Source organism: Symsagittifera roscoffensis, chromosome 1 (genome assembly GCF_963678635.1).
Source record: "Symsagittifera roscoffensis chromosome 1, txSymRosc1.1, whole genome shotgun sequence".
Taxonomy (NCBI): Eukaryota; Metazoa; Xenacoelomorpha; order Acoela; family Convolutidae; genus Symsagittifera; species Symsagittifera roscoffensis.
This window is the reverse complement of record NC_087062.1, coordinates 27,395,460-27,415,694: the sequence shown is the minus strand read 5'-3', so window position 1 is coordinate 27,415,694 and position 20,235 is coordinate 27,395,460. Positions and strand designations below refer to the sequence as shown.

General features: G+C 35.7%; 1 protein-coding gene across 1 annotated transcript in view; it reads left to right on the top strand.

Annotated features, from left to right (window-relative positions):
- LOC134842067 (gem-associated protein 5-like) overlaps positions 1 to 20,235 on the top strand; it is a 30,551-nt gene that overhangs the window by 4,335 nt on the left and 5,981 nt on the right. Inside the window, exons 4-8 of the mRNA XM_063858227.1 lie at positions 10,290 to 10,523; positions 14,646 to 15,213; positions 15,406 to 16,122; positions 19,326 to 19,506; positions 19,697 to 19,820. Coding sequence (XP_063714297.1) covers positions 10,290 to 10,523; positions 14,646 to 15,213; positions 15,406 to 16,122; positions 19,326 to 19,506; positions 19,697 to 19,820 — 1,824 coding nt within the window. The remainder of the gene's footprint in view (positions 1 to 10,289; positions 10,524 to 14,645; positions 15,214 to 15,405; positions 16,123 to 19,325; positions 19,507 to 19,696; positions 19,821 to 20,235) is intronic.

Genomic DNA, 20,235 nt, shown 5'->3' with positions numbered 1-20,235 from the left:
ACTAGCTGTTTCACGGCTGTGTTCTGCCTCCGATATATATCACCCGGTCTTCCTATTTTCCAGACCTCTGCCACTTTTTAACAAAATTTTTTTCTTTTCAACTCTTTCGCCGATTTTTTTGCTCCACCAACATGTTCTTCTTTTTCTCGCTGGTTTTCCGGGTGTTTAGTCACATACGTTTTTCGCTTCTTCTAGAAATGCTGATTTATAGTTTTCCCAGCTGGCCTGTATTTGATTTTTTTCCAGCTTCTTTCTTTTGCCTTTTTTGTACTGATTTGGTTTTGACTTATGGTGGCAAATAGGAAATTTAAGGTAGTTAAGTTTGTGCTGAGTATTATATTCTCCGCCCTTGATAATCTTCAAATTTTTGACACAGCTTCTCTGCGACGATCGTGTTAGAATGAAATTAATATGAGTGAGTTTTCTCCACTCTTAAACGTTCAGTAACCATCTTCAGTAACCATCTTGATCACAATTCAGAGTTTTTCATCACATTTATTGAGCTTCGCTCCAACTGCATCCTTTTGATCATTTTCTTTTGCTTGGCAAGGCGGAACAATTTATGTCGATTCTGGTTTTTGAGAGATCACGACACCATTTCTGGCTGGATTCTTTTTCAGCTTCAGCAACTAGCTGTTTCACGACTGTGTTCTGCCTCCGATATATATCACCCGGTCTTCCTATTTTCCAGACCTCTTCCACTTTTTAACAAAATTTTTTTCTTTTCAACTCTTTCGCCGATTTTTTTGCTCCACCACCATGTTCTTCTTTTTCTCGCTGGTTTTCCGGGTGTTTAGCCACATACGTTTTTCGCTTCTTCTAGAAATGCTGATTTATAGTTTTCCCAGCTGGCCTGTATTTGATTTTTTTCCAGCTTCTTTCTTTTGCCTTTTTTGTACTGATTTGGTTTTGACTTATGGTGGCAAATAGGAAATTTAAGGTAGTTAAGTTTGTGCTGAGTATTATATTCTCCGCCCTTGATAATCTTCAAATTTTTGACACAGCTTCTCTGCGACGATCGTGTTAGAATGAAATTAATATGAGTGAGTTTTCTCCACTCTTAAACGTTCAGTAACCATCTTCAGTAACCATCTTGATCACAATTCAGAGTTTTTCATCACATTTATTGAGCTTCGCTCCAACTGCATCCTTTTGATCATTTTCTTTTGCTTGGCAAGGCGGAACAATTTATGTCGATTCTGGTTTTTGAGAGATCACGACACCATTTCTGGCTGGATTCTTTTTCAGCTTCAGCAACTAGCTGTTTCACGGCTGTGTTCTGCCTCCGATATATATCACCCGGTCTTCCTATTTTCCAGACCTCTGCCACTTTTTAACAAAATTTTTTTCTTTTCAACTCTTTCGCCGATTTTTTTGCTCCACCAACATGTTCTTCTTTTTCTCGCTGGTTTTCCGGGTGTTTAGCCACATACGTTTTTCGCTTCTTCTAGAAATGCTGATTTATAGTTTTCCCAGCTGGCCTGTATTTGATTTTTTTCCAGCTTCTTTCTTTTGCCTTTTTTGTACTGATTTGGTTTTGACTTATGGTGGCAAATAGGAAATTTAAGGTAGTTAAGTTTGTGCTGAGTATTATATTCTCCGCCCTTGATAATCTTCAATATTTTGACACAGCTTCTCTGCGACGATCGTGTTAGAATGAAATTAATATGAGTGAGTTTTCTCCACTCTTAAACGTTCAGTAACCATCTTCAGTAACCATCTTGATCACAATTCAGAGTTTTTCATCACATTTATTGAGCTTCGCTCCAACTGCATCCTTTTGATCATTTTCTTTTGCTTGGCAAGGCGGAACAATTTATGTCGATTCTGGTTTTTGAGAGATCACGACACCATTTCTGGCTGGATTCTTTTTCAGCTTCAGCAACTAGCTGTTTCACGGCTGTGTTCTGCCTCCGATATATATCACCCGGTCTTCCTATTTTCCAGACCTCTGCCACTTTTTAACAAAATTTTTTTCTTTTCAACTCTTTCGCCAATTTTTTTGCTCCACCAACATGTTCTTCTTTTTCTCGCTGGTTTTCCGGGTGTTTAGCCACATACGTTTTTCGCTTCTTCTAGAAATGCTGATTTATAGTTTTCCCAGCTGGCCTGTATTTGATTTTTTTCCAGCTCCTTTCTTTTGCCTTTTTTGTACTGATTTGGTTTTGACTTATGGTGGCAAATAGGAAATTTAAGGTAGTTAAGTTTGTGCTGAGTATTATATTCTCCGCCCTTGATAATCTTCAAATTTTTGACACAGCTTCTCTGCGACGATCGTGTTAGAATGAAATTAATATGAGTGAGTTTTCTCCTCTCTTAAACGTTCAGTAACCATCTTCGCGGCGTTTTTTTTTAAAGAAAGTGTTAAGGACGGCTAGATTTTGTAACAGGCAGAAATTGAGAAGTCTGACCTTCTGAACCAAAACAAAACAGGCCAATTTCGCCGTCAAATTCCTGGCGCCCACCTCCATTATGTCCGTTCATTTGGTTCTCCACACAGGAAAATATTTTTTTAGTCAGGTAGAGATGACATAGTATCATCCAGCGTGTTATGAGAATCTTCTTTTTCCGAAATCACACATATAGTGTCTTCTAGCGTGTTATGAAAATCCTCTTTTTCGAATCATCTATACCAGCCTGTGATGCATATGCAGATACATCATTACTTACAATTTGCCCTAATACAAGTTTAAGGCGCATAATACCTTCATTTATTCTACTGACTTCGAGTGCGTTTTCAGTAAGTCGACCCTTCATGGCTTTTGCAACACCATTTTTGCCTTTTGAGTTTCCTCACCAGAAAATCTGAAACTTAAGGTCGTCATCTCCAAATTTTTTTGATATGCTTTCTGTAAATCGAGCTTCTAGCAGACAGCACACTGATAATTTTCTTCTTTCTAGAGCTTCATATGTCTCAAACCAACTTCTTGGTTCCTTTCTTAAATCTGTCTATTATCTATCGGTCTATCTATTATTTAATTTGCGTTTCATGTGACACATGAAAAAATTCCCTATGTTGGCGTGTGTCAGAAGATTTTGCGTTTGCATGTTTAAATTTTTTCAACGTATATTGTTTCGCATGTCTAACTTGTTTTTGGCGTTAGTAATCGTAAATGGCGTTTTTATGATTTTTCTTTTTTAATTTTTTTATATGAAAAACAACTACCCAAACATAAATTTTTCATAACTGTAGTGGGATACTCTCAGGGTACACCCAGGTGTTGCAAATATGGCGTCCAATCATGATTGCTCAAATCCAAATGATTTTTCAGATATGGCCTTTATGATTTTTTCATTATTTTCTTCAAAAAACTTAATTATAAATAAATTAACCGAACTTGAAATTCTCAAACCTGTAGTGGGGTGCTGTCAGGGTACACTCAGGGGTTGCAAGCCTGGCGTGCATCCAAGTATGACGGCTCGAATCCTTTTGATTTTAGAGATATTGTGTTTTTATATGATTTTTTCGTTTTTTCAAAAAAATTAGATATGAAAAACTAACCGGATTTGAAATTCTCAATCCTGTGGTAGACTAATAGAAATTGAAATTTTTAACTCTATCGCGGGGTGCTGTCAGAAAATAATATAAGGTAGCAGGTCTGCCCTCTGACTTATCTGCTTAAATTTTTTCGTTTTTCGAGATATGACTCTTTTTGAAATAGAAATCTTTGATTAATGAGACCAGTTTATCTTCTCGGTTGCAATAAATATATGGCTGTTTTAGTACATGTTTTATGAGGCTTTTTTACTTTCAACGATCTGTTTTTTGAAGCCTCGTAGGTGGAAGTCATGCGCTAGTCAGATATTTAATTGCAGGCTTCACTATCTCGCCATGTTTAAGGTTTTTATTGTATCTTTTTTGCATGTTTAACAAAAGAATTTTTTCACGTTGAGATAAATCGTATAATGCAATGGATAACATTTTTTTTCAGTCTGGACTCACTGTTGACTTCAGAGTTTTCAAAATAGAAGCTCAATACTGTTATGCTGTTAGGTTTTCTGCATGGGTTACGAATTGGGCCTCCAATTATGACTGGTCCAATTCTCGTTGTTTTGAAAATATGTCGTGTTTTCTGATTTTTTTCAGAAAACTTAGAACTGAAAATTTTCTTAATCTGAAATTCGAAGTTTTCAAATCTGTAGTTGGACGCTGTCACGGTACTCCCTGGGGCTGCCAGTTTTGCCTTCAAAAATGACTGCTCAAATCCTTGTAGTTTTCGAGATATGACGTTTTTGTTTTTATGTTTTCGAAAAAGTGAAATATATAATTCTCAATTAAAGTTGAATTTTTAGCCTTGTTGTTGGGGGCTGTCAGAGTACTCTCAGGAGTTGAGAATCTTGCCTCCAAACACGACTGTTCAAATCTTCGCAGTTTTCCAGATATGACGTTGTTTATGGTTTTTCAATAAGTTTTTTCGAAAAATACAATTTTAAAGTTTCTCGAAATTCGCAACGCTGCCTGCAAATTTGACTGCTCGTTTTTTTTTGTAGTTATCCAGATATGACATTTTTTAGATTTTTCAATAGTTTTTCAGAACACTGAAATATAATTCTTAAATATTGTTGAATTCTTAACCTTGTTGTTGGGGGTTTTCAGAGTACTCTTAGGAGTTGCGATTCTTGCCTCCAAGTACGACTGCTCAAATTTTCGCAGTTTTCCAGTTATGGCGTTTTTATCGATTTTTTTACAAAAAATTTAGATATAAAAAGTAAACCGAACTTGAAAGTTTCAACCCTATAGTGGGGTGCTGTCAGAATACAATCAAGTAATACGATTCTAGCGTTTAACTAAGTTGACTGAACTCCTTTTTGTTTTCGAGATGTGGAGTTTATGATTTTCGTCTTTTTTTCAAAAAAATTAGATATATATCGAAACTTAGATATACAAACAATCTAATTTGAAATTCTCAACCATCTAGTGGGGTACACTCAGGGGTTGCAAATCAAGCGTCAAGTTATGTTTCCTCAAATCCTTCTGGTTTTCTAGATATGGCATGTTTCTGATTTTTTTTTCTCAAAATTTTTAAATTTTAAAAACTAACCGAATTTGAATTTCTGAATCCTGTAGTGAAGTATTGCCAGATTATAAATTCAGAGAATGAAAATCTGAAGTCTAAGTGTGACGGCTCGAATACTTTAGGTATTCGAGATATGGAGTTTTTTTTTCAAATATCTTAGATATAAATAAATTAACCGAACTTGAAATTCTCAACCCTATAATGGTGGGTTGTCAAGGTACTTTTAGAGACAGCAAATTTGATATCCAAGTATGACAGCTCAATTTTTTTTTGTTTTAATGTAAATGGCGTCTTGGAACTTTTCCATTTTTTTCAAAACTTAAAAAACCAACCGAACTTCGTCAGGGTACACCCAGGGGTTGCATTTCTGATATCCAAGTATGACTGCTCCAGTCCTTTTGTTTTTCGTGATATGGCGTTTTTTATGATTTTTTTTTCAAAAATTTTATATAAAAAAAAGACTAACAGAACTTCAAATTCTCAACCAAATGGCGGGGTGCTGTCAGGGTGCACTCAAGTGTTACAGTTCTTACCTCCAAATATGGCTGCTACTACCCTTTTGGTTTCAGAGATATAGTAATTTTTATGATTTTATTAATCTGGCCTCTAACTTTTCCTGCTCAGTTCTTTTTTTTTTCTGAGATATGTTGTTTCTCAATTTTTTTTTCAAATGCTTTTTCAGAAAAACTTAGATATAAAAACAACTAATATAAATTGAAATCTTTAACCCTATCGCGGTGTGCTGTCAGAACAATATAAGGTAGCAGGTCTGCCGTCTACCTTATCTGCTCAAATCATTTCGGTTTTCGAGATGACGCTTTTTGAAATAGAAACCCTTGATTGATGAGCCCAGTTTATCTTCACGGTTGCAATAAATATATGGCTGTTTTAGTACATGTTTTAGAAATCTTTTTTTTTCACCAATCTATTTGAGGCCTCGAAGGTGGAAGTCATGCGCTAGGTTTTTCGCGTATCATTTTTGCATGTTTAACAAAACAATTTTTTCACGAGCTATATCGAATGTATAAATTATTTTTTCAGTTTTAACTCACGTTTTAACTCAATTTTTTATTTTTAGAAAACTAAGAACTGAAAGCTTTTCAATCTGAAATTCGAAGTTCCCAAACCTGTAGTTGGAAGATGTCAGGGTACTCCCAGTAGTCAGGGTAATCCTTGTAGTTTTCGAGATATGACGTTTCTTTTTGATTTTTCAAAAAGTTTTCAGGAAACTTAAACGAAACTTTTTTCTTCAAAATCTGAAACTCCTAACCCTATAGGTGGGGTTGCCCTGTAGGTGGGGTTGCAGAGTACTCTCAGGGGTTGCAAACCTTTCCTCCTTTTTTGACTGCTCTTATCCTTGTAGTTTTCGAGACATGATGTTTTGTTTTTTTTTTTTCAATAAATTTTCAAAAAACTTGAATTAATTTTTTTTCGTCAATTTGAAATTCTCTACCCTCTAGTTGGGTGCTCCAAAAACGACTGCTCAAATTGTCGCAGTTTTCTAGATTTGACGTTGTTTATTGTTTTTTCAACAAACTTTTTCAAATAATAAAATTTTGAAGTTTCTCGAAAATCGCAACGCTGTAGAGTCCTGTTGACTACTGTGAGAGTAGTATCAGGGGTTGCAAATTTGACTGCTCAGTTTTTTGTAGTTATCCAAAAAACTGAAGTATAATTCTTGAATAATTTTGAATTCTTAACCTTGTAGTTAGGGGCCGTCAGAGTTGCGAATCTTGCCTCCAAGTTTGACTGCTGTAATCTGTGCGGTTTTCGGGATATGGCCTTTTTTATTTTGTTTCGAAAAAGTGAAATATATAATTCTCAATTAAAGTTGAATACTTAGCCTTGTTGTTGGGGGCTGTCAGAGTACTCTCAGGAGTTGAGAATCTTGCCTCCAAACACGACTGTTCAAATCTTCGCAGTTTTCCAGATATGACGTTGTTTATGTTTTTTCAATAAGTTTTTTCGAAAAATACAATTTTAAAGTTTCTCGAAATTCGCAACGCTGCCTGCAAATTTGACTGCTCGTGTTTTTGTAGTTATCCAGATATGACATTTTTTTGATTTTTCTATAGTTTTTCAGAACACTGAAATATAATTCTTTAATAATGTTGAATTCTTAACCTTGTTGTTGGGGGTTTTCAGAGTACTCTCAGGAGTTGAGAATCTTGCCTCCAAACACGACTGTTCAAATCTTCGCAGTTTTCCAGATATGACGTTGTTTATGTTTTTTCAATAAGTTTTTTCGAAAAATACAATTTTAAAGTTTCTCGAAATTCGCAACGCTGCCTGCAAATTTGACTGCTCGTGTTTTTGTAGTTATCCAGATATGACATTTTTTTGATTTTTCTATAGTTTTTCAGAACACTGAAATATAATTCTTTAATAATGTTGAATTCTTAACCTTGTTGTTGGGGGTTTTCAGAGTACTCTCAGGAGTTGAGAATCTTGCCTCCAAACACGACTGTTCAAATCTTCGCAGTTTTCCAGATATGACGTTGTTTATGTTTTTTCAATAAGTTTTTTCGAAAAATACAATTTTAAAGTTTCTCGAAATTCGCAACGCTGCCTGCAAATTTGACTGCTCGTGTTTTTGTAGTTATCCAGATATGACATTTCTTTGATTTTTCAATAGTTTTTCAGAACACTGAAATATAATTCTTTAATAATGTTGAATTCTTAACCTTGTTGTTGGGGGTTTTCAGAGTACTCTCAGGAGTTGAGAATCTTGCTTCCAAATACGACTGCTCAAATCGTTGCAGTTTTCTAGATATGACGTTGTTTATTGTTTTTTCAACAAACTTTCCAGATAATAAAGTTTTGAAGTTTCTCGAAAATCGCAACGCTTTAGAGTTCTGTTGACTACTGTGAGAGTAGTATCAGGGGTTGCAAATTTGACTGCTCGGTTTTTTGTAGTTATCCAAAAAACTGAAGTATAATTCTTTAATAATTTTGAATTCTTAACCTTGTAGTTAGGGGCCGTCAGAGTTGCGAATCTTGCCTCCAAGTTTGACTGCTGTAATCTGTGCGGTTTTCGGGATATGGCCTTTTTTATTTTGTTTCGAAAAAGTGAAATATATAATTCTCAATTAAAGTTGAATACTTAGCCTTGTTGTTGGGGGCTGTCAGAGTACTCTCAGGAGTTGAGAATCTTGACTCCAAACACGACTGTTCAAATCTTCGCAGTTTTCCAGATATGACGTTGTTTATGTTTTTTCAATAAGTTTTTTCGAAAAATACAATTTTAAAGTTTCTCGAAATTCGCAACGCTGCCTGCAAATTTGACTGCTCGTGTTTTTGTAGTTATCCAGATATGACATTTTTTTGATTTTTCAATAGTTTTTCAGAACACTGAAATATAATTCTTTAATAATGTTGAATTCTTAACCTTGTTGTTGGGGGTTTTCAGAGTACTCTCAGGAGTTGAGAATCTTGCCTCCAAACACGCCTGTTCAAATCTTCGCAGTTTTCCAGATATGACGTTGTTTATGTTTTTTCAATAAGTTTTTTCGAAAAATATAATTTTAAAGTTTCTCGAAATTCGCAACGCTGCCTGCAAATTTGACTGCTCGTGTTTTTGTAGTTATCCAGATATGACATTTCTTTGATTTTTCAATAGTTTTTCAGAATACTGAAATATAATTCTTTAATAATGTTGAATTCTTAACCTTGTTAGTGGGGGTTTTCAGAGTACTCTCAGGAGTTGAGAATCTTGCTTCCAAATACGACTGCTCAAATCGTCGCAGTTTTCTAGATATGACGTTGTTTATTGTTTTTTCAACAAACTTTCCAGATAATAAAGTTTTGAAGTTTCTCGAAAATCGCAACGCTTTAGAGTTCTGTTGACTACTGTGAGAGTAGTATCAGGGGTTGCAAATTTGACTGCTCGGTTTTTTGTAGTTATCCGAAAACTGAAGTAAAATTCTTTAATTGTTGAATTCTTAACCTTGTAGTTAGGGGCTGTAAGAGTTGCGAATCTTGCCTCCAAGTTCGACTGCTGAAATCTGTGCGGTTTTCGAGATATGGCGTTTTTTTATTTTGTTTCGAAAAACTGAATGTTTAATTTTTTTTTCAAAAGAAAAATTCCTGTCCCTGTAATAAGGGCGAGTTGCGATTCTTGCCTCAGATTATGACTGCTCAATGTTTTGCGGTTTTCGAGATAAAAGTTGTAGAAAATTGAAAATTGAAGTTTCTCAAAATTCCTAATATTCCTAACCCTGTAATTAGGGGATGCTAGAATACTCAGTTTTTGTGGTTTTCCAGAAATGACGATTTGGGTTCCTAGCCCTGTAGTTGGGGGTTGTCATAGTACTCAAGAGTTGCTAATCTTGCCTCGAAATATAAACTTGCCTCAAATATTCCAGATTTGATGTTTTTATGTGTTTTCAGAATTTTTTTTATAAAACTTAAATCTGAAGTTTCTGAAAATTTGAAATTCCCTAAGCTGTAGTTTGGTACTGTGGGTACTCTCAGGAGTTGCAAATCTTGCGCCCAAATGCGACTGCTCACTTGCTGTCATTTTCCGAGATCTGATTTTTTTTTCGTCATTCATTTAAAAATTTTCAAAGAATGCATATCTTGTTTCCAATATACGCGGTTTTTTATCAGTTGTCAAAACTTCGAAGCACCGGAGGTGCGTTACACGTTAGTTTTATTTAAATTCAACTGTTAGAAGTTAAACTAATTGCGCTCTCCAATTACGTGTGCGGAAATAGCGCAAAAAAAACGTGAACGACTTCTACTTTCGAAAGTGGATTTTAGCTCGAAGGTTACCCAGCGGAATAACAAATATACTCTTTCATTGAAAAGTTTTCTTAAATTGGGTTTTATCTAAAAACAGTCAGTCTTAATTTGTTATTGCAATTCAAAGAGCTTCAACCTGATGTACTTTTTCTCAGGTTTTCGAAAATTGTTCCAAAGTTTATTTGGTATTTTTAATTTTTTTTGATCTGTTCAAATCTTATTAAGTGTCAATGATTTTTAATAATCCACCGCCTCCAGAAGATCTTAGATCTGCGTCTGAGTAGCTCGACTGCATAAGTATTTCATACTTACCATTTGCATCTGCGTAGATATAAGGCAAAAATTTGAATTAAATGTAGATTAAATGTACCGCAACATCATTTAAACCTCATATATGTTTTCTTTGGTTGGATATTACCATACCTGACTCGTTTTGTCTTTGTGTTTCAAAAAGCGCCGCAATCATGGTGCGCGTTGTAGTTTAGAACCTCTGTAATATCAAGTGTTTTTTACGTGATTTCTTTTCAGGTGACGGTGGTGTGTTTTCATCCGTCCAAAGAAGGTTTGGTCGCATTCGGCACTGAAGATGGCAAAGTGGGGCTGTATGACGTCACAAACAACAGAGGGGCATCCACTTCCACTACATTCCACTCGTCAACTGTGTATGCCCTCTCCTTCGGGCCGGCGCCTGAAACTGTTACTGATGATACTGCGGACAGCAATGAAACAGAGCAATCGGAAGAAAAATCAACAGGAGTTAAGGTAAGCCATTCGCACATTAAAAGAGACAAGTATTTGAGATAAATGTTATTTGTCTGCTACGAAAACTTTGCCTGATAACTCTGTAGATAACTCAAATCTTCCTGAAATCTGAGTACTTGAGCAGTTAAACTTGGCTCTTTTTGCATGTACAACTCTTTTCTATCATTCGAATTGTTTTGAACAGTCAATTTTTGCTGCTTTCTTTGGGTTTTAATGAACTTGTTGACGGAACTAAGTTACTTATTTGTTCCCTCAATAAAATTGATATCGTCCCTAATGAAAATTGAAAATGGGGAGGAACTTTGTATTCGGGTGTTTTAGTTTTTTCTTTTCGGTTTGCACGCATAATCAGGTACCACAAATAATCATCGGAATGGGTCGAGTGCTATATTATATTGAAGCCCTTTCAGTCGTGATTCGAACTCTATCAAAAAACCTGTTTGAAGTTTTTGATTTGGTCTATTTTCTCGCTAATAAGGTGAGCGTGCAGGCTTACAGTAGCTTTTTTATGCTTAATTTGAGCCGTGAAAATTTAATGTAAATTAGTTTTTGGAGTTTTCAGTGCCATTTTGGGAATCAAAAACTACAAAAAAAATTTTGCAAAAACTTTACCATTTGGCCTATTTGTTATGTTTGTCGAATCTATTCATGTTTTATTTTTTCGTTATGATCTTTTTATCAAACCACACAGTAAAAACTACACTGGTTTCAGGGGCGTATTTAGAGGGAGGGGGGGGGCGGACGCCCCCTCCACTCGGATTCGACCCCCTGCCGACCCAAAGGGTCCCCCTTTGGTACTTTTTAAGAAATCCATTTTTGGCTGACCGACCCTAAAATTTTTCTAAAGGCACCTTGGGCGCCAATATATACTGTTTTTGAGGGGGAGCGCGCGCCAAAAAAAACTGATTTTTTTGTCAAATTTTTTCAAAAAGTGCCCAAAAACGGCATTTTTGACCTGTTTTTTTTTTTCAAAAATTTTCCTGCGGCGCAAAAAATTTGACGAAAACAGCATCTTTTTAGTGCTTTCGGAGAGCTCGGAAAATCAATTTGGTCGACCTAAAAAAAGGTCAAAATTGTCGAAAATTTTTGAAAATCAGCCTCCCCTCGAGAAAATCCTAGATCCGCGCCCCTGACTGATTTGAAAAAAAACTTTTTTAAGTCTATAATCGGATCTTTGTGCTACTTGCATGGTAACCGGCTATCCTTGTTTAACAAAGAACTGTGGGATGCAACGGAAGACAAAGTTTCTAATGAATGAGGCTAGATATTTGACAACAGTTCCATCAGATCAATCTTTTAGTGGACTCAAAGCAATTATCAAGACAGAAAGCTCAGATGCGCTTGCATAATGTCTCCTCGGTTCTGGGAAGGTTGTAACTTGTATCAGACCTACTTATTTTGAGTACAATACCCTGAATTTACATGTTTTTTTATACTTTTGCTGATTCTTTGAGTCATGCTTGAATAAATACTCTTATAAAGGTCTTGATGATTTTTCGTTTTTTTTTCAGAAAAAAGTCTTTAAATTTTGTTCAGGCTCAACTTTGATTTTTCGTGGTTTGAGTTTTGATTTTTTTCCGTATTACTATTTCCTTTCCTGTTAAAAGGAAGAAACTCCACTATCGAACAGCAAAAGTGTTAAAGGTCACAAAAAACGATTAACTTCTAGTTTCGAAAGTTTATTTTAATTTGAAGATTCCCAGATAAATTGATCCAGTTTTTTCAAGTGGCTTAACTTTATCATAAAAGTAAAAAATTTGAAGTTTGAAAGTTCAAATTTTTTTGCTCACTGCTCATTGTCTCTTTTCCAACTGTCTGTTGACTATGTTTTAGATTTTTGATTTTTCATTTCTGAATGGCTGATATTCTTTTTTTCATCACTAGGGGCCTCCAGTGGAAGAGGCCCTCCCCCTTCTCTCTGGGGCTCAAGTTTAACTCTAACTGGATGGCTAAGTATTTTGGTGCGTAATCGTACCCAAAATGAAAAATCAGTCCTCTACTCTTATTACCAAAATAAAAGTCGCGTATCCCAAATCTTTTTAATTGGTCAAAGACTACTTTAGCCGGCTCTCGGTTAAAATCTCGCCGGTTTAAGCATCGCTATGATAATCTGCTCTATGATTGTGTTGCGTCTCGTCCTGGTAATAAATATTTGATTCTTCTGTTCGTTGGCCCAGCTTTCAACCAAACATAATTCAAGATTAAGTTTTTATTTTGGGTCCTCGGAACGTTGGGATCTACAGATATTCACCAGTAATACTCATTTTCATTGACGATCTTCTTGATTTACCGGATTCATGTAGCTGCTATTGTCATGCCGATGAAACTAAATTTATGGTGTATTAAAGTGTATTAAAGTTATGGGCGTTTGATAATCAACTGAGTTTTGTTTCCTTCATCAAAGACATGTTTCCTTCCTTTGAATGCTACTAAAGACCTGAAGTTGTTTGTCAGATGCAGTGTGATATAGTTGAAAAGGACTGTGACTGATCTTGGACTCGAAGTGCACACAAACTTGAAGCGAGATGAACACATTGCTAAAAAAAAGCTTTTAAAAGCTAGACGAATTTTCAATTATCTGCGAGATAGCATCTCAAAAAATGTCCCTTCTGGAGTAAAGTTTAATCTGTTCAAAACTTGTGTTTTTCTATAGTTTTATATGGGCATCCAGCTTGGTTTAAAACAGCTTAATACGGTTATCCAGTTTGGTTTAAAAAATAGCTTAATTTCAGGGACATAGGTGGTCATATGGCTGGTTACCTTTTTGTACTCTCTTTCAATATTCGATTTCCTTGCGAATTCCTTACCAGCTCATCAAAATAGATATCCGTTTTCTTGAGACCATCATGTTAGACCTCAACTGCATTCATTTTGATGATTATTTCTGACTTAAAACATCGGAGGAGCCTTCGGAGCACCCAGATTTTTCGATCGAAGCAGCGGTTTGTGCACAAGCAGTTGACAACAAATTCGTCTTTTTCTTCAGAGTTATTGATTGTGTCAACGATTTTGTTTAACTATTCAGCATCATACCAATAGACCCGCCATCAAACTTGAAGCGTTTAATACGAACCTCGCTTCAGAAGCTCTGCAGAACCGTATACAACCTGCACAGAATTTTTACCTGGTACTTGAAGTGGCGATGCTGCTCATGTGTTTGCTGAACCAATTTGTAATTTGAGTAATTGAAGTCATTTACTACTACTACTACAACTAAATTCTGTGTTCATTGTTGATACAAGTTGCGCTCCCTTTTTCACGTAAACTTTTCAGTTGTTTGTATAATTATTATTTTTGAATCGGTAAAATTGCTCTGACTTTTGATTAAACTTGCCAAAGCCAGTGTGTTGTAATCGGGAACTACGTTTTTTCCCCGTAAACAACTTATCTTTCAAATCTATTAGCTTTTCTGACTTGTTTTATTATTGAATCTTAACATCATGCTGCTGGTTCTCCGTTGGCCTTGAGGTAACGAGGTTGCCTTTGAACCCTAGTGTCTGGGGTTGCGTCCCAGCTGGACCTTGTTTTTGTAGTGTGTATGAAATTAAAAACTTTTCCGGAATAAAATGAAAAGTCGGACTTCTGTTTGTCGGCTCAAATTTTAATTTTGTGGTCTTAGTTACCACATCACGGATTTTTTTCGCTGTAACAAATTTTCAATATAATTGGATGTGTTGTTTATTATAGTTTCAAGGGGACTTCAAACTTATTTACAAATCTTTTTTTTCCGGCTCAACTGATGTCTGTTCGAAGATTATCGGCTTCGTTTCGGTTCCGTAAGTTTTATTCCGTCGCTAATTTAATATTCGATTAATTTGCTTGGCATGTTTGCCTAAAATGAATTTTTATCGAGGCATACTAAATAGACATACTTTAGTAGACATAGTTTTTTTATTTGACTAGATTTTGTTCCACTTATTTTAATCCATGTTGTGTTTAATCTATGTAGTGTGTTGTATCGCAAGTGATGCGAAGCTCCGGCTCGCCTGTGTCAAAAAGTTGAAGTAAGATTTTGGAAATAAAATTAATTCCTCGTATAGTTGAAATTAGAAATTCCGTTTGAAGAATAGATCAAGCTTTTTAGTGGGAGACGAATATTTTGGTATTGAACGGTTATTTTAGACTAATAAGAAGTACGTCGACTTGTACAGCTGTGCGAGTGATGGTAAAGTCTTCATTCACAACCCCTCAGCACTCAATGAAGCTGCCAGAAATCTGAACTCTATTTTGGAAACAAAACACGGCAAAGCATTTGACGAGCAGAGAAGCGCAATCAGCTGGAGCCACGATAACTTACATTTGGCAGTCGGAAATAACAATGGAACAGTGGAAATATTGGATTCAAATCTAAATTATGTTGCTATAATAGAGCTACATACAAGTGCAATATATCATTTAGCATGGCAGTATCCTGATGTCAATGATGCGCAAGAAAGCTCCGTTTGGTTAGCCGTCAGTTCAAAAAACGACATGAAAATCAACGTTGTCGATATTTCGAGTATCTTGAGGCAAAAGCAAGATAAAAATGCAGAAACTGGCAATGAAGCTCCAGTTATTTCGAATGTTTTTTGTCAGTTGTTCGGTCACAAGAAGAAAATTGGCAAGATTCAATGGTCGCCTCACGAGAGACAAACACTTCTCTCAACTTCAAACGATGGGAGCGTGCAAATGTGGAAAATTTCACCGTCGGGTAACTTGATATACTTTTCTAAATAATTAAGCTGAATAGGGCAGTATTGTTGACATTTTTCTCGGCCAGTCTGTAGGATGTGGTTTGCGAAGATGCTATTTCAAATAAGATACCCGATATGTGAGTTTTTGTTTGGAACGAAATTACTTTTAAATCATACATAAAATTGCAAAAATGAATACGCCTGCTTAGGTCAATATGAGTGTGCTGGAAACTATCTCCAGAATGCAGATGCATCTGCAACATGTGCCAAGTTCTCCTTGTCTGATTCGGACTTAATTTACTCTGGAGGAACTGACTTCATTATGCATTGTTGGCGTCCTTCAAAACAAGAAAGAAAAGCCCCAGAAGTTTTCAAGAGTAACGTTTTAATAGATATTGAAAATGCTGGCCTTGTAGAGAATCGTTCGGAAGTAATGCCTGATATGAATGGGAATCATATCGCAAATGATGCTGATAACGAGCAAAGTTCGCTCAATGAAGCGAAGACACAGAAAGAGTCATCGGGTTTTGAAAATATCAGAGGCACCGCTATCACTCCGAAAGCAGACGAAGGTGCAGGTGATTCGAAAGTTAGTCTCGCGCGACGACCGAAGCTGAAAACTTTTCTGAAACAATTAGGAAATAGTCCGAAAGTCTTTCAGGCCATTCAAGAAACAAGAAAAGTGTTCGAATCCAAAGAAAAGGCGAAGAATGTAACGGAAAATCCTGACAATGTTGGTGTTGAAAACTACGATGGTGATAGCGAAGATTCTTTTCACGGAATGTTCTGTGGGGCTAGTGGTGCTGTAGGTTTGTTGAAAAGTGAGGCTAAATTATGCGAGGAAGCGAGCGATTTTGAAGGGCAATCTGATGTGCTGCTTTTACAAGGCAGTGTAGAACAGGCTATCGATGTGGCAATCGCAAAAGGTACTTGCATGTATTTTTTACTCAAGCGAGCTTGCGAGTGTTATAAGGTCAATTCACTTTTTTCAAGCAAAGTCCCACCTTCTAGAGGGAATTTTATGCCTTAATTGGCCAGCATTTGATCTAACTGTACTTTTAATTAAAGTCTAATCTTTGTTACCTATGGGTGAAAATTGAGGAAATGGCGGTTTCATGGTCAAGTGGTTATGACCAGGGTTACCAACTGGTCTTTTTTTATAGTTACCGGTCACTACTGGTCTCTAAAACTCTACTTTTTTTACTGGTCGCTTTTTTAATGGTATCACCCTTTGGTACTATTTTGACATTTATTCTCGGCCAACTGATCCTAAAATTTCTTTTTAAGGCGCATTTGGCGCAAATATACTTTTATTTTGGTCAAAACCTTCCAAATTTGACATTTGTGCCTGTTTTTTTTTCGAAAATCTGCCTGCTGCGCAGAAGATTTAGTCAAAAAAGTGTCTCTTAAAATGTGGAGGCACTTTATATTCGGGTGTGTTTTAGTTTATTTTGTTTTACACGCAAAATCAGGTGACGCAAATAATCATCGGATTAGGTCAAGATATCGGAATATCATATTGAAGCCTTTCAGTTGTGATTCGAACGACATTAAAAAGTATTCTCAGTGTCGGGAAAAATCAGTTAAAATATTTTGATTTTTGGTGTAATTTCTAGCTAATAAAGTGAAGCTAAGCAGTCGTACAAAAGCTTATTTAAGCTTAATTTAAGCTTTGAAAACTTAGTTTTACTCGAGAAACGTAGTTTTTTAGTGCCATTTTGTGAATCAAAAACTTAAAAACTCAAACAATTTCTGCAAAAAAAATTCGTTTTTCTAGGCCTTTTGCTACAAAAACTGTTTTCCAATTGGCTTAGTTATTTCAAACTTGCGAATATGTCTAAGTTCTATTTTTCGTTTAGAGTCGTTTCTCAGACCGCGCAGAATAAACGACACTAATTTGAAAATTTGTTTTTAAGACTATGGTCGGAACATTCTGTGTTACTTGCACAGTAACTGGCTATACTTGTTGTCACTTGTTTTTGTCACTTGTTTTTTGTCCATTGTGAGCTTTTCCCATTATATTTTGACAAATTCGCTACTTTTTTGTCGACCAGTTGGTTACCCTGGTTGTGACATGTGACTTTACTCGGAGGCACCGGAATCAATCAAAGTTGGTAACCATGGTTATGACACGTGGCTTTGCTCCGGAGGCACTGGGATCAATCAAATGCGCGGAAACATGAATATCATTACGCTTGTGATAAGCAAGCGTTATCAAACTGGAAGATAGACTTTTTCGGGTTAACAACTATTTTAACAAGCTGTTGAATCACCTGATCTTCACACCTTCTCTGAATATGTTCCAGGTTGCTTCCCTCTTGGCCTGGAGATAAAACAGTCGCCTTTGTATCTTAAGATCTGGGGTTCGAGTCGTGGCCGGATCTTGTTTTTTTTTTCAGTATCAAGGGATTGGAAAAAAAAATTTCTAAAAAAAGATCTGTTGGTTTTTTGTTTGTTCGCTCAGGTTTTGTGGGCTAAATTGCCATAACGGATTTTGGTTTGCTGTAGAAAATTTTCCTTGTAGTTGCAGGTGCAAATGTTTTTCATATTCTAGTTTCAAGGGGGGACTTGAAAGATTTTTTTTTAAATTCATAAAAACTTTCTGTTCGGCTCAGTTAGTGTCTTCTCAAAGATGGTCGGCTTAGTTGCTACATCACTGATTGTCGGCTTTGTTTCTTTTCGTAAATTTTGTTCCGTTGTTGCTGATTAATAGTTCAAGTGTGCGGCATGTTTTCTGGAATTAACTTCTATCGAGACGTATGAAAGTTAATATGACCTATTATTTTTTTTTTTCATTTTTGGCTCGATGTTTTTTTTTATGTTAGTGTTGTATCGCAAGTGGCGCGAAGCTCTGCTTCGCGTCTGCGTTAGTTGTTTGAATTAAAAAGGAGAAGCAGTTGCTGAGCAAGTAGTACGCAATCTTCGGAACACCTTGCTGAAAGAAAATCAAATGTTCTCGAAACTTCCTGTCATTTTTGTAAGATACTGATTTAATTTTTTTTTAAAAATGCGCAGATAAGAGCTAATAACCGCTAGATTAACTGAAAAATGGCAGTAGTCATTTTGTAAGGTTGGTTGGTAGGCTCGATAACATAATGAACTTTGTATTCGCGTGTTATAGTTTTTTTTTTGTTCATGCAAAATCAGGTACCAGAAATAATCATTGGAATGGGTCGAGTGATATATCATTTTAAAGCCCTTTCATTCGTGATTTAAACGATAATAAAAGAATTACAAAAATTTGTCCCATTGTTGAGAAAAATCTGTTTAAAATGTATGAGTTTTAGTCCAATTTCGAGCGAGTACAGCTTTCGAGTAACGTTCGTTATATTTAAATATTGGCCATTTAGGCTAAAAAATGGTTTTTTAACAAGAAAATCAATTTTGGAAGCTTCATGAAGCGCTTTCTTGTTCCTAAAAGTTTTCTTACAATTTTTAATGTTTTGTTTTGACCTTTATTTTGTTTTCGTTTATTATAGGTCTTGCTGATTTTTTAAATTTTTTTTCAGGAAAATTCTAAAATTTTGATGCACTTAGGTATAATGCACTTTTTGAGTTCAGTTGAAAATCATCTGCTCAACGTGACGTAAATAGCACTCTTCCAATACGAACGTGGAAATGGCGCAAAAAATGTGAATGATTTCTAGTTTCGAAAGTGGAATTTATTTTTACGGTTTCCCAGCGGAATAAAAACTACCTTTTGATCCAATTTTCTTAAGTTGGGTTTATGTTATCAAAAAAGCGCCAATCATAAATTGTTCTAGAAATTCAAAGAGCAGAAAGAGTATCAATTTTTTTCTTTGAAAATCGAAAGTTGAGATTTTTTCAAGAAAGTCAGTGTTTTTTATGTTTACTTGCGTTCATTAATTGTTTCCGATCTTCGATTGGCTCTGTTTGATTTTTTGATGACAATTTTAGTTTTTTGTGCCTAATTCACTAAGTTTTTCTGCGTTTGTGTAGCTCTATAATCATACCACTCATTTTTTTGTACCTTTTTTACGAATGTGATCGGAACACTGTGCTAATTGCTAAGCAACTGGCTATCCTTGTTGTCATTTGTCCTGGTTCACCCTTTTCTAAAGTTTAGCCCCATTTTCGGGTTTTATCATTTTTTGTATCAATGTTCCAGGTTCATTAAGTGAAAAGCACATTGCGGCTTCGTTCATGGGTGGTTTCAAGTTGTGGCGCAAATGTGTGGAGGCATTGCTTGATCAGAGCAGAAAAAACGGAAACGTGAATGACGCATGTCAGTACCTGTTAATGTTGAACCGAGTACACCAAGCGATCAAGCTGATGGCAGATAACGGAAAGTGAGTTATGGAAATAAATTTACACCAGCAAATGAATTTTAAATACTTTTTTTTGTGGGTGAAAAGCTTTGCAATCAATTTTTTTATGCACATGAAACTGAGCTCAGCACATCTTAAATTCAAAAATAAGTCAACACACGATCTGAGGCAATTTTTTAATTTTAAAGTGAAAGCGTTATGTTTTGTTAAGATTGAAAGACGCAGTCGTGATAGGAACATTTCGACTACCAGCTGGCGATCCTTATTTGAGGAAACTTCACGAGGAATTAGCGACTAACTCAGAAAAGAGTCAGAACTTTGAAACAGCTGCTCAGGTGAAATATTACACTTAAATATTACAAAGTCTCCATCTGATATCATTGCAATAGTTTTACAAAGTCGGTAACCTTATCAAATTATTATGGCCCTTGCAACGAAAAAAGTATCAACTAATGATATCATAGTACTCGGTCGACAAATTATTCAAGAGGATATGTCTTCTGGGATATAAAGAAGTTAAAGGTTTCCATGAATGAAGAAAAACTCAAATATCGGTCGTGATAATTTTTTTGTTTGTTTTTCAGGAAGTCTTAAAATTTGTTCACGCTCAAGTTTGATTTTTGGCAGTTTGATTTTGAGCTTTTTTCAAGTTTTCTAAATTTCTTTTGTTAAAAGGAAGGCGAGCTTAACTATCGATTACCAAAAATGTAAGGGTCAAGAGAAACGTGATCGACTTCTACTTTCGAAACT